The sequence below is a fragment of the Amblyomma mixtum genome, chromosome 7 (genome assembly GCF_055824585.1).
Source record: "Amblyomma mixtum isolate Tamu chromosome 7, ASM5582458v1, whole genome shotgun sequence".
In the NCBI taxonomy this organism is placed as follows: Eukaryota; Metazoa; Arthropoda; class Arachnida; order Ixodida; family Ixodidae; genus Amblyomma; species Amblyomma mixtum.
Window position 1 is genome coordinate 46,984,430 of NC_143018.1, and position 15,016 is coordinate 46,999,445.

General features: G+C 44.7%; 1 protein-coding gene across 4 annotated transcripts in view; it reads left to right on the forward strand.

The window, feature by feature from the left end:
- The first annotated feature begins 4,503 nt into the window (after positions 1-4,503).
- The window catches only part of Strump (WASH complex subunit strump), a 39,313-nt gene continuing 28,800 nt past the window's right edge, over positions 4,504-15,016 (forward strand). Inside the window, exons 1-9 of one of the 4 annotated variants that reach the window (XM_089552467.1) lie at positions 4,504-4,545; positions 4,633-4,700; positions 5,780-6,017; positions 6,733-6,839; positions 8,028-8,112; positions 8,924-9,024; positions 10,093-10,285; positions 11,519-11,671; positions 13,134-13,247. In XM_089552467.1, coding sequence (XP_089408593.1) covers positions 5,796-6,017; positions 6,733-6,839; positions 8,028-8,112; positions 8,924-9,024; positions 10,093-10,285; positions 11,519-11,671; positions 13,134-13,247 — 975 coding nt within the window. In that variant the 5' untranslated portion in view covers positions 4,504-4,545; positions 4,633-4,700; positions 5,780-5,795. The other 3 variants (XM_089552466.1, XM_089552469.1, XM_089552468.1) reach the window with 3 other exon arrangements.

Consider the following 15,016-nt stretch of genomic DNA (forward strand, 5'->3'; position numbering starts at 1 on the left):
GGATGGATGGATGGATGGATGGATGGGATGGATGGATGTATGGATGGATGGATGGATGGATGGATGGATGGATGGATGGATGGATGGATGGATGGATGGATGGATGGATGGATGGATGGATGGATGGATGGGAGCGCCCCCTTTGAAACGGGGTGGTGGCAATTGCCACCATGCTCAGCTTTTCTTTCTTTACTGTTTTTTTTGTTTACTGAGTTGGCAATTCTCATTAAGATTCGCCATCATCTTTATGTACGGTTTCCCACAATTCTAACCTTATGCCACATCTCTGTTTTTCAGCCACCAACCCTCCAATCGCTTTTTGCTAACTTCCACTGCCGCCGCGGTGGCTTAGTGGTTATGGTGCTCGGCTGCTGGCCCGAAAGACGCGGGTTCGATCCCGGCCGCGGCGGTTGAATTTCTTTGGAGGAGAAATTCTAGAGGCCCGTGTTCTGTGCGATGTCAGTGCACGTTAAAGAACCCCAGGTGGTCGAAATTTCCGGAGCCCTCCACTACGGCGTCTCTCATAGCCTTAGTCGCTTTGGGACATTAAACCCCATAAACCAAACCTAAACCAAACTAACTTCCACTGCAGATTTATTTACGTCACCATTGTTATCTTTAAACCCTAGGGCCCAGGAAGAGTGACTGTGCCTGCATCGACGTCACCACAGCGAGCGCCTCCTCGCGGCTGCGGCGCGCAGCACAGGTGCGCGGCGCGGCGTGGTTAACCTGGAACCGCGCTGACGAGCCGAGCTGAGCTGGGGGCCCTTTTTATTGCGAAAGCAATACTAGTTGCACTTTCAGCCCGTCGCGTAGCGAGGCCGCAGCTACCAAGCGCGGCCTAACTCCCGCTCCTGCCGCGCTCGGCGCGCTTAGCGGTCTGACGTCATGCCATCTGCCGCAAAACCTAGAGTCACTGGAAAAAATTTCCCCCAGTGACTCTAGGAAAACCGGGCGCGCAGCGCGCCGGCGGCCACACGTTGCAATGCCGCCTACCGCGAAAGCCGCTCGGCAGAATGCAAAGAGGAAGCAACAGCGAGCTACGGAGACCGAAGAAGAGCGTGAACAAAGACTTTCTAAGCGGCGTGCCCAGTATGCAGCTCGGCGACAACGTACAGCCTCTGTGGAAGCAGCGATGGAAAATCGTTCTGACTGTATGAGTATGCTAAACGCCATGGATAGCGATACTGCAATGAGTAGCCTATTGCTTTCGCAATTACCGGGCTTAACCAAGCTAAGCCACAGCCATTTTTTCGCAGCTGGTATGACGTCACCACAGCGAGCGCCTCCTCGCGGCTGCGGCGCGCAGCAGATGCGCGGCACGCCGTGGTTACCCTGGGACCGCGTCGACGAGCCGAGCTGGTCTCCATTTTTTCCTCCGCTCGGTGTGACGTCACTACGGGGGTCGTCTGAAGGTCAACTCTATGCAAAGGTCAAACGTGGTTACCGCCGGGACCACGCTGACGGCTCAAAACCTAGCGTATATTGCTTTCGCAATAAAAGGAAAGTGCACGGACTGCCCACTGGCTATTCAACACGAGCGGAGGAAGTCGCAATAGCTCTCGCTGCCGCCGATCCAAAATCGAAAACGGTAATCACAGACTCTCGCCGGGCCTGTGAACATTATCTTGCAGGCGAAATATCACCTCTTGCCTCGCAAATTCTAAGACGCGCTCTCGCCGATCCAACTCGCACAAAAGTGATCTGGGCTCCTGGCCACCAGGGTCTACGAGGCAATGAGGCCGCTGATGCGGCCGCCCGAGCGCTCACACACCGGGCTCCTCATCCTAGCTCTCATGGCTCAGAAGCTCATAAACCGCTTCTGCGGTTCCGCGAAATCCTAATTTATTATTGCGACAGCCACCGTCTCTACCCGGCACCCGCCAAGGGGCTGAGTAAGGCGGAGGAGCGAACTCTGCGGCGCCTGCAGACAGGAACCCTTCTCTGTCCTGCAATAGCAAAACACTTCGATCCGAACACAGATGGCCGCTGCCCGCACTGTGGAGAGATCTGTGATATCTTTCACATGGTGTGGGCATGTACTCAGAATCCTCACCTTCCCCCCTCCCCCACCCCCACCCGAGAGGCATGGGAGACTGCCCTCCTCAACTGCTCCACACTGGAGTCCCAAAGGGCTCTGGTCAAGCGGGCGCGAGACGGGGCCTCGTCATGCGGTGTCCCGGACTAAGGATACCGACCATGCAGCAAGGTTTGTTTTTTTTACCCTCAAGCTCTCTTTGATTAAAGTTTTTCACCACCACCACCACCCACTGGCTCAAACTGAGCCACAATCGGCTGAAAGACTCGTTTCCCTGCATTTGCAATAATTTGTAACTTAAAGACAATAAAGCGGCGATGAATACTTACACAGTAATGCGGTTTCAGTCGTTTCAGTCTCAAAAATAGTCAATAGTCAATAAGTTTATTTTCCAGTTTCAACTGGAGGGTTTCCTGACTAAAAGCTGCCTGGGCAGCTTGACTGGGTCCAGGGTCCCTACAGCTTGACTGGGTCCCTACAAGCAGTACCACACGAGCGGCACAAGAAATTTACAAAAACCAGTCACACATAAAGTAGTAGATTAAATACAGAAAACACTCGACACATATATACATTGACTCGAATAATAAAAATAAAAAATAAAAAAAGATGAGAACACTGAAAATGGTCATACATATGGTGAGGGGAAAAGTAGATTAACACTCAATCAAACGTTCAAAAATCAAGAAGTGGATGCATGGAATGGCATATGAACAAAATATTTCCGCATCTGAGATTTTTTATATCCCGTTGTATGTTGATATGTGTTTAAAACATGGGCAAGATTATAAGACAACATTTGTAATTTATAATCGGTGCGAAAACGTGGTATGTTCCATGAGTTAGTACTTCTTGTATGTATGTTAGCACGACGCGTGTCCAAAGATGACAGGGCCGAGTAAAAATTGACAATTGATGCCGTGGAAAAGTACATTTTTTGCAATAACTTAAAATTATATAAAAAATCAACACGAACAATGTTATGTGCTTGGAAGGCGTATTTGGTGGTAGTCATCTTATCAATATTGGCGATTATTCGAACAATTTTCTTTTGCAATACTAAAAGCTTATTTATGTTATTTTTAGTCATTGTGGCCCATACTAAGCTACAGTAGTTAAGGTGAGAAAAAAATAATGCATAATAAATTTGTAATTTACATTTCAAAGGTAAGGTGTCACGGCATCGCGAAAGGGCCCCGCATACAGAAGAGAGTTTTTTGCAGAGGTGTTCGACGTGGGCAACCCAGTTTAAATGACACGAAAAATACACTCCAAGGATCTTGTGGTCTTCAACAATTTCTATTTGTTGGTTTTCAAAGTTGAGCATGCAGCTGGGTGCTATCGGTTTGTTTCTAGCGCGAAATATTATAGCCTTGGACTTTGTAGGATTTATCTTTAATTTATTCAGCATTGACCACCTAGATAATTTATTGAGTGTGTCATTACATTTCACAATTAAATCATTATGGTTAGGGCCTGAAAGAAGTATTGTGCTATCATCGGCGTATATTACAAAATCAATGGAAGGGTCTATACTAACAATATCATTTATGTACGCATTAAACAAAAGAGGTCCCAGTACGCTTCCTTGTGGGACACCACAGCTGATAGGCAAAAGGGAAGAAAATTCATTATCTACACCGACTGACTTCTGTTTTGGAGGTAGCTTTCAAGCAAACTGAGTGGTGTACCACGGATACCGTACATTTGAAGTTTGCTAGCAAGAATCGTATGGTTTAAGCAATCAAACGCCTTACTGAAATCAAGAAAAATGCATATCGTATACAAGTTCTCATTAATGTTGCTCAAAATAATTTCTTTCATTGTTAGTAAGGCTGTTTCTGTGGATTTACCAGTTCTGAAACCAAATTGCGACTCAGTTATTACCCTATGTTTGTCGAAAAACTTTGTGATTCTTGACGAAATAACTTTTTCCAGTCCCTTGGAAGACACAGGGAGCACTGAAATGGGCCTGTAATTTGCTGATAAATTTCGGTCGCCCCCTTTATAGATTACAGACACTTTTGCAGTTTTCATTCCGTTTGGGAAAAAGGGACAAATTGTGTGCAAGACATATTTCAATGGTCTCATCTGCATTGTATTGATATCTAAGGTTTTGCTGTTACTAATTCCCATGTACATATTATAAACCTCATTTTCATCAGTAGGCTCGAAAAATAGTCTCGCTAACCTGGCTAGGGTTAGCGGCGACATCGCTGTCCGTAGGATCTTGAGATGAAGAAATGTTATTGACAAAATGTTTGTGAAAATATTGTGCGAGTTCTCTTCCTTTTATTTCCTTGCCACTTAGTTGCAGAGTTTTTGCAAACTGACCTATGGCCCGATCGAAAGGTTTAATATGAACGAAAGGCCGCGCCACCTATGCAATTTAAAAAAAAAACGAATAAGTTGTGCCAGCGATGGTAAAAAAGTGGATAAATGATTAGACGAAGGTAGAGTAAGAGCTCTGGATAGACTGGATGCGATAGCGTAGCGCGTGAATCTTGGTGCGTGTGTGCGGGGTGTTTGTTTCTTGATTTCTACACAGTTTTATTTACCACCAAAACATATTTTTCGGCTTTCCACTTTTACAGCAAGGCGTCTCGGCTCACCAAGGACCTCGCAGCATGGTTTATTCATCTGAGATCCTCGCATGAGGGGGGCAAGTTCGCGTTCACTCTGATGTCAGTGTGTGTCCGCGTGTGAGCTCGACGACGGCGTCGTCTAAACCAGAATAAAAATTCGCCACTGGAATTTTGTGTGCAAAGCAGTCTCGTCGCCGTATGCGTCGAGACTTCTTGCTGCATCTTTCCCTCTTAGATCGCTAAAACGTTGCCGGTGGCGTGGCGGTAAGTTAGGAAGGGGGCGGAGTGTTTGGCTTCTCGTTTTCAGGCATCTTCGGGTGAGAGTTGTAGCTCTCTTTTTCAACAAAGCATCGCGCTCATTTCGCGCGGTGATGCTATAAGTGCGATGAATGAATTTTTAACATCTGCGATTGAGGCGTGTCGAATGCTTGTTACAAACCGTTCTGTCGTAGACTGACCGATACATGTAAACGATCTACGAAGTTGCGCGCTTAGTTTCAGTTACATGCTACTTACTACCTGTAGAAGGCTGTAAAGTGCACACTAACGTATTTGTTCTGTACTATTGCATGTTACTGCGTGCCTACTATAGCTGTGAAAACACCGACGTTAAGAGTTGCAATCGCATACATGAGTTATGCACAAAAGGCTTGTTTGAACTGCCGACAAAAGTTCTCACAAAATTTTCCTGCTTCAGGACTTGTGTGATTGGGAAGGTCACGGTCACATTAAGGCAACTAGTAAACAGCTAGAATGAGCTACATCTCGAGAGCCTAACAGGCCTGCGCCGTTCTTATCTCACGCTAAATATGACAAGTCACCTGAAGTAATTGGGATATCTTATGTGCGCAAAGGCCATCCAAGATTGCCTCATAAATTAAGAGCATCTGTGAGCAGCATTAGTGGTATGCTGGCACGCAAGCCACAGTCCAAGGAAACATCGGACATACTTACGGTAAAACTGCAACTTGCTCATCTCCTCACCTGTTTCTAGCTGAGAAAAAAGTTGGCAATTCTCATAGTTGCTGCCCCACCCCCCCCCCCCCCCCCCCCCCCCCCCCCCCCCCCCCCCTCCCCTCAAAAAAAGCTTCTCCTTGGCTTTAGCACAGCGGTGAGATGTTCAGGTTGTTTAACGAAGGTACGTGTGAATGTGCAGCTGACTTACTGGCGCCATGGATTTCCTGGCCGAGAACAACGCTTGTGGCCAGACACTGCTGCATCTCGTCTCAAGGGGTAACGCCATCATCGCCGAGCTTCTGCGGCTGTCAGATGTGGTGCCATCCATTTTCAAGCTCGACAACCGCAAGGATGTGTCCGAGTACGGCGAAATCCTCCTTGACTACAGCTACTTCAAGGCCATCGAGCAGTTTGAGAACAAGATTGAAGCAAATGACGTAAGAATGGGTTGGCCTACAGTTTTAGGGACATCAGATTTCTTTGGTTAAATGTTTGAAATGCAGAAAAGTCTTGAGGCGTGTGACTTCGATGTGATTAGTTTGTTTATTTGGTCATCAGAACTATGGCGTTCTTCCTAGCCATTGTAGTGCTTCGGGACATTAAACCCTCACAATTTACAAGTTGCTAACATAATTAGGGTGCCATTCAGTAAAAGGTGGTTGCAAAGCTAGAAAAAAAAAAGAAGGAGCTTACCACTCAAATAAGGAGAGCAAATGTTGAAAATAAATGTCTATGTCTGTAGGAGCACAAAAGCTTGATGTTTGTGACAACTGGCTGTGCCTAAAGTTTTTTTTTTTTTTGTGATCTCTTTCTATCTGTTTTCTGCATTTTTATGCTTCCTAACTACTGGTCTTTTTGCTAGTAAAAATTATTTGCCTGCTACTCACTTATTCACCTAAGGCTGTATACAGCCATCACAGAAAGTGCTTAAACACAAAACATTACCTTTGACCTTGATGATCGTCTCAGTATTACGACTCTCTTTTGATGTTGTACCTTTCAGTTCTCGTCTATTTTTGTCATAGTAATCAAGCACCAAGTCATAGCAGCTATCGCACTGCTTAATGACAAAACAGAATTGTTATGAAACATGGCCTGTTATGTTTTAGTGGAAAGTGCAGATGGGATAGATTTTTTTTTCTTCACTTGCAGCAACTGCAAGACCGGGATGAAGAGCTGCGGGAGAATTACATAGACATCCTGACCAGGTTCTATCTTGCATTTGAGAGTATCCACAAGTACACCATTGATCTAAACCGGTGAGTTTTGGTGTGATAGCTATGAGGGGAGTAAGCTGAAAATACTAGGTGTTTTCTGAACCATGCTTTGCCATTCTGTTTGAAGAATAAGTGTGGTGTGATAATGCATGCACATCATGCAATATTTTTATTACTTAAGTTAGCGTTTATCGAAACAAACGTGCAGACTACTTGCCTTACGCGTTTTACATGTTTTTCTAAAGCTCTGCTGTATAACTGTGCCCTGACATCTCAGGAATTCTTTGTCGAGGGACTGATATTAGCTGGAGGGGTCACCTATGTGATCCCACATTGGTTATTTGGCGATATACACGCAGAGCATGGTCTTAATGTGAGGCTAAAAGCATCATACGCTTGTTCTCTAGTGAGCCAAGTTATTTCAGGACAGACGTGTTTCACTTCATCATTTCACTTCCACTGGCTAATTCTTACGACTGTACCCATTCAACCTCTACATCTCATACTAGTCTTGGCTTTCAATGAATGGGTGTCAGTGGGTGCATAAATCACTATGCCTTCGCTCTAGAAATTGAAGAGGAACTTGATAAGAGGAGTCCTGGAAAAAAGTGAGCCGCAGAGTGGCACCGTTCAGGTTTGGGGCCCCACTTACTTATTGGTCGCCATCCTGTCTAAATGGCTAAAGATCGGCTGCGTTTCAGGATCACGAGACTTGAAGTGCTGTGTTGCTGTGGTAGCATGTCTGGGACTGTGGTGCAAGTTGTTCTTTCTCAGGAACATCTCACACTTGCATTTTTCTGCGCTCTCAGCTGCTGTAGTTCTGCCTATTGGTTCATCCTGAACCGCCTCACCATCTCCCCAGTAGGCAGTGCAGCTCCCTCTGACGTCCTGAACGTCCACAGGACATCTATGGGAGTTGTAGTGCCTATTGGGTCAAGGTGTCCCAGAGCCTAAATGTATTCCAAAGTAGCAGAGTTGCTCTATATTAAGTCTGTTGTTTACATGAAGTTCCTTTTCGGGGGGGGGGGGGGGGGGGGGGGGGGGGGGGGGGGGGGGGGGGGGGGGGGGGGGGGGGGCAGGAATGTACCCCTGTGGTTTTAGTGAGTAGGTCATTTTTTTAGATGCTGATAATGTACCTTCGAAGCTTTGTGATGTCAGCTGATTCTCTGGTACCAAAGAAACTTTTGTTGTGTCAAAATCTCCAATGTGGAATCTCTCGCTAATTTGCAGGTTCCTCGAAGACTTGGATGAAGGCATCTACATCCAACAGTCCTTGGAGTCCGTGCTCGTGAACGATGATGGCAAGCAACTTATGGTTAGTGAATGCTCAGCCTGGCCTTCTGTTAAAAATGAAAAATCTTATACAAATGCTCATTTTCTTTTAACATTTTGTTGCCTCCAGTCAGCTTGATACAGTGCTGTTTTTTTTTTTTTGACAAGCTGTGCATTTGTTCTTTGTGCATTTTTTTTGCTCATTTTTCTGTGTGATTTGAGCAGCAGTTGTAGCAGTTGGCCAAGGTTTTAAAGATCTGTGCCTTAAACCACGGATATCAAACCAGTTTACTCTTTACTAACCTGAAACCAGCCTCACAACGCTGCCATTTTTAATTTCTGAATGCATCCAGGGAATTGGAGCACCATTATTAGTCTGAATTCTACATGCGTTTTCTGTACACCAGTGCATAGCATGGTTTCATTAAAGATTAATGCGCTTAGGAAAAGATGGTACCAAATTAATGCAGCTTTTTCCCCATTTCGTGCTTGTGTGGTTTCTGTACGAATGAAATAACTTTCCCAAATGCCGCTGTGATCAACCATTCCACCCCCTTTTTTTGGTTTACCACATAATGGACTCTTAAGCTATCAAGGACGATACTTACTAAGGTCATGGCACCTAGAGTTGTGATGTGCTGAAATTTGTGATAAGGCAATTTATGTGTAAACTTGGGCAGAGTGCACATAAAATGTTTGCGAGGTTTCGGATATTGGTTGCTTAACCCACTAGAAAAATTTTATTGTGTTCTTTGTAGAGGGTTTATAACAAGTTCGTAGTGACTGTTTCATTGCCCTGTAGTTTGCTGTTGGGTAACGGACTAAACACTGTGGTTGTGCTTTTATCGTTGCAGTGTGAGGCCCTCTTCCTGTGTGGCGTCATACTTCTCATAGTGGACCAGAAGATTGAAGGCATTGTTCGAGAACGCATGCTGGTCGCCTATTACCGCTACAGGTTAGCTTGGGGCGGCATGTCACTCTGGGATTGATCTGTAGGACCTTTGCAGCTCTGGGCTGTTTACTGTAAATTTCTTTTGTTGTGTGATCTAGGACACTTTCTGTCTGTAGAGTGGACTGTCATTAATTCGAACTCAATTTGAACAGCAAGTTTATTCTAACTGGCGTTCTGGTCTTATTAATTTCTGGTTTATGAAAAGAGTATAGATACCTAGTTTTAGTTTTCATGTTTTCTTTTACATCATGCATGAGATATCTGTAAACATGTATTACCATGTGGTATTCGACTATGGCCGCTAAGTAATTTATAATTTAATTTCTTCTGTCATGCTGTTTCAGTTTTGATTTCAGCAACTGAAAAATGGCTGTGGCATCAAAAGTGGGTTTAGGTCATGTGAAGCATGAAAAAAACTTCATTATAATCGCTGATACATTGTTTGTGTTCATTCCAGCTCTTGAGGAAGGCTGGCTTTAGTGTTCTACTAAATTAAAATGATGTATTAGTGATTATTCTGCACTTTTTTTTTGCCTTACTTGGCTTAAACCCACCTTTGACATCACAGCCATCATTCAGTTGATGAAACTGAAACTAAAAGAGCATCAGCGTCAGAGAAGAAATTCAGTTTATAAATTATATAGAAGAATACTAAGTGGTGATCCTTGTATACTAAAGTGTGATGCATCATTACAAGGAAGAAGGCATGCAAACAAAAATTTGATGTCTATAATAGCCCTTTAAAAAGGCTGTGATTAAATCAAATTCGGTATAACTTGAACAAAATTTTTGTTACGTCTGAGGTTTAAGTTTTCAAGGGTTGACTGATATCGTACATGTAACATCAGGATGAAAGCTTTGAAGCCTGCTACTTGCCGTTGGCACTTTTGATGCATGCAATCTGTATAATTGTACAAATGACATACAAGAAATCATAAATTAGCATCTTCAGTACATTTGGAACTTTCATAACTTTGGTGGCTTTCACAAAGATCAAAGAGAACCGGTGATGGGCAGGGGGTCATGTCTTGTGTCGCTGGCGTTTGTCGCATGTTTCACTCGTGAACGCAGTGCACAACGGACAAGTGACGAGTCCAACTTCGACGATGTCTGCAAGCTCCTGCGTAGCACAGGGTTCTCATCTGCACCGGGTGCCAAGCGCCCTGCCAACTACCCGGACGAGTATTTCCGACGGGTGACCCTGAACGAAACCTACGTCAGCATGGTGCTGGGTCGGCTGAGGTCGGACGACGTCTACAACCAGGTTCTTATGCCTTGCTCTGCTTTTCTAGTTCGCTTCGATTCAAACACTCGCACGCAAAGACATCAAAGGCTGGAACAGTGGGGTTTGTTCAGGGCTGTATCTAGCAATAGCAGCACAGAACATAATAGAGGTGAGTGGCTGACTTTATCATGTAGTGCTGCAAAGCCCTTTTGAAAATTAAGGGGAGTAAGTGCTAGCAAGCACTCCCTTCTCACAGTCTTAGCATTAGCACAGTCTTAGCATTAACATTAAATTCATTCTTTAAAGCCTACTGAATGCCGTCTCTGAACATCCAATGCTTTAAAAAGCATTGAAGTTCAGTATGGTGCTGTTTTAGCTCTAAGGACATGTTGCTAATGGCAGCTAGGGTCTTGTTAATTACCACTGTTGCTAGCATCAGTACTTATTGGTGGCTATTGCATGAGATCAAACTATCTTTTTCCCATCCTCCTGAGGGCATTCAAGGTATCAGAGTGTGAAATTTTTACAAGAATACCTATTGATATGCATGCAATGTGTGAAATCCTGGTTTATGCCGTCTTGTGATTTTCTCTGCTGTAGATTGCCATGAAACTTCATCGCTTTGAATGTGCTCGTCACCATGTTCAGTGCTCTTGCCATCTCCAGAAGCCATTCGTGGTAGACTTTGATGTTTCACGTGCGCTTTTCAAAGTCTGGTAATGAAGCATTTTATGCCAGTGTTTTTGCTTAAGTTAACCAGCCAGCTGACCAACAACACCCTAGAATTTTGACAGCTACTTACAGACGATTTGAAAAGTTTACTACTTTATGCGTTTCCTTTTCCTGTATCCAGACTGCAATTTCTATGTTTGGATCATTTTTATCCTTTTTTTCTTAACTTTTGGCTCCGACTTTAGATCAGACTTTAGAAGGTAACGACCATTTGCATAGCCTGTTTTGTAACAACCATGTCTCCATTCCCTGGCTGTTCACAGTACCTACCCTTCCTTTTTCACTCATTTTGTAATTACTGTGACAAAAGCCTCATGAAAAACTAATGGCGATGGTGCATTATGTAGCATGGTAGTGAAACGAGTAGCAGCAGTTGCATTTGCACAAAGTGCACCGCAGTGGGACATTCGTGTGTAAGACAGTGAGAACAGTGCCATTTGTTTTGCTGACCTCTGAGAAGGAAGAGCGCAGACAACTTTGCCAGCCATTTGTCCAGTTTAAATGCAGTGACTGCACTCTCCCTCTTCCCGGCTGCGACAGATTGCAGCGTATCCGCTCCCCGAGCACCGCAGCATGGCGCTAGCAACGCAGGCGGCCATGCTGTACGTGGTGCTCTACTTTGCCCCCGAGATCCTGCACAACCAGCAGGCCAAGATGCGAGAGATTGTCGACAAGTACTTCCCCGACAACTGGGTGAGTCTCGTGCGTTCTGTTCATTATCCAGTGCACTGCTCTGCAAAAACTCTGTTGCTCCCTTGTTACTGCTTTCGCACTTTGTCTCAGTGTAACTTTGCAAACAAGGAAGACTGCAAGAGTTTTCTCACTGAAGTTGGAAGAAACTTACCTTTATTTGGAGGTAGTTGCTTATAGATTTATTATGTAACAAGACAGACACATTGACCGAAAGAATTTTTACCCTCTTGTTATTCTTGACCTTGAAGGGGCTGCTTAACTGCTGGCACCTTTAACGCCATCTGTCTTCCAAATCTGGAAGCGTAGGAGCTGCGTAGGGGGCATGGAGCCCACAATTGTGCTGCGCATTTCATCCCTGTGTTCATTCTGAGCATTTCTGCTGAATTAAATGCCAAGAGACTGTTTTGGAGCTGCACCTCACTTCATTACAGTTAAAAGCCGCTAGCATTTTTTGTGTTCTTCTGTTTGTTTCAGTGACTGTTGCCTTTTTTGTTTACTTGTTTATTTGACAAGACAACTCATCTCGCACTTTTCTTATCTATTGTGAATCCTACTGTGGTTTCTCATTTATCTTTTATGTATGTTGAAAGAGTGTATATACCGTATTTTCCGGTGTATAAGACGCGGCTTTTTTTCGAAAATCTTGCTGGTGCGTCTTATACAAGAGTGCGTCTTATATGCGAATTTTTCATCTTTTTTTTGCGAGTTCATCGATTACTCCGGTTCATGCTCAAGCTTTTTTCACCTAAAAAATATCACTACCAATAACGCGGTTGTAACACGGTTAATACTTCAATACCGGGACCTCCGTGCGCGACATTCTAGGTGATCTTTATCATGAAACGGCGGGGATGATGACTTTCGGGATCACAAACGCGCGGCTGTTTTGGAGGCCCCAAGCAAAAGTAATGAGAAGCGCCAAAAGATGGTGACAATCGCGCTTCTTGCCATTGTCAAGACAAGCCGGCGTTCTTTTTTAGTCACCCTTTGCAACTTTTTTTGCTCCGTGTACGTAGTGCATGTTTCAGCCGAGTTGCTTCCAGAAATGGGTGAACCTTTTGATAGCGCATCTGAAGATGAAGACTTCGAAGGTTTCAACTAGAAATAAAATGTTGTTATGGGCATATGGGGAGCTGTATCGTTTTTTCTTTCTTTTTTGCTAAAACGTGGACGGGTATGGCGTGAGTGTTGCCTTTTTTGATCACTTAGCGTTGCTTAAGAATTGCTCACAGGTACGGTGCATTTCGCGGTAGTCGCGCAAGCGTGTTTAATTAAGCCTCACTAGCCTAACTGGGTAAACTGGGGTGCGTCTTATACACAGGTGCGTCTTATATACAAACTTTTTCAGTGACAGCTTGCATATATGGCAGGTGCGTCTTATACAAGGGTGCTTCTTATACACTGGAAAATACGGTACTGTCTTGTAATAAACTGTGTGCGCGACCTCTCAATCATCCTGCAGGTGATAAGCATCTACATGGGCATGACTGTGAATCTGGTGGATGCCTGGGAGCCATACAAGGCCGCCCGACAGGCCCTGCTGAACACCCTGGACAGTGCCAATGTGCGGGACCAGGTAGGCAGCCAGGATTTTTGTTTGTTTCTGTTTTGTTCTTATATTAAAGACGAAGTGCTGTGAGGCAGCGATTTCCAGGTTTTCAAGGAATGAAATTTAATAAACTAAAGGAAGTTGTGTGGCAAAACTCCAAACGCATCCATCTCAGGAACGCCATCCTCCATCAGAGTAGAAACTCTTGTGGTTTCTGGCGGAGCCAGTGCAGCTATCACTGATCCCTCTGCCCCATGCAAGAAGAAAAATTTGGGGACCTTTTTTTATTATTATTATTACTATTAGCTGATTAGCAGCTAGTCAGGCTGGTGATGATGATGAATATGAGCTCGCGTGTGGGAGAGTGTTCTCATAAAATCAAGGAACATCTGAAATCTGGTTTTGCACAAACTCGTTTTAGCCTTTTGAGGCTGAAGTTTTTGAAGTTGGAAACAAACAGGCCATACAACAGTCAACATTTGAGTAGGGAAAGAAAGAACTTTCCAGAAAGCATTCTATGGATTCCTTGGGAGAGATGCTAATCAGATAATGCCGTAAACTCAGCGTGGCTTTTTCTGGTGAATGAGCAACACAGACACACTGAGCCACAGTCTGGTGAGGCTCGCTTTTTTGTCATGACTTCAAAGAAGAGCAAGGACAACTTACCATTCCAGCTTAACACAGAATGGTCAGGAAGCCATTGTAAAACGAAGCAACTATTCACCTTGGTTGCTGCAGAATTTTGTTTTTGATACTTGTACATAGCAGCATTGAAAGTCATGCTGTGCAAGGCCTCAATTTCTTTTCTTGCACTGTCAGCTGTTTAGTCAGGCAGGATTTTGGGGTCTTTTGCATGAAATGACACCAACCGCATTGCGAGGTCACATGGCCCGTTGTCATCAGTCTCATGAGCAGGGTCGCATGACAGTTGTCAGTAATGTGTCATGTAACACCAACCGCATTGCAAGGTCGCATGACCCGTTGTCATCAGTCTTATGACTTGGGTCGCACGACAGTTGTCAGTAATGTGTCATGTCACTTAATAAATCCGCTCTACAAGACCTTCACGCGCGCATGACCTGTGTACATGTTATTATGGTTATATGTAAATACTCACCTATGGGGCAGAAACGTAGAGGCTAACAAAGAGGGTTATGCTTAAGTTAAGAACAACGCAGCGAGCTATGGAAAGGAAAATGATAGGTGTAACGCTAAGAGATCGGAAGAGGGCGGAGTGGGTGAGGGAACAAACGCGGGTTAATGACATCTTAGTTGAAATCAAGAGGAAGAAATGGGCTTGGGCAGGGCATGTAATGCGAAGGCAAGATAACCGCTGGTCCTTAAGGGTAACGGAGTGGATTCCAAGAGAAAGCAAACGTAGCAGGGGACGGCAGAAAGTTAGGTGGGCGGATGAGATTAAGAAGTTTGCGAGGATAGAGTGGCGGCAACTGGCAAAGGACAGGGTTAATTGGAGAGACATGGGAGAGGCCTTTGCCCTGCAGTGGGTGTAGTCAGGCTGATGATGATGATGATGATGAGTTTTATTACCAGTGTACTTCTCCCCCGTCCTGTCTACTATCCCCTCAACTCTTTCATTTCACTTCTACACACTGCCTGCTATCCTTTATTTCCGCTGCCCCAGCTCAGGTGCTTCCAGCCGCGATGGCAGATGCCGGGGCTAGCAACAATCTTTTTCCTTCCATCTACCATGTACAATTAAAATCACTTACTACTAATGCTAATAAATCCCTTACGCTTCATAGCCTCCTTAACAGCCAGTGGATGTGAAACTGTCT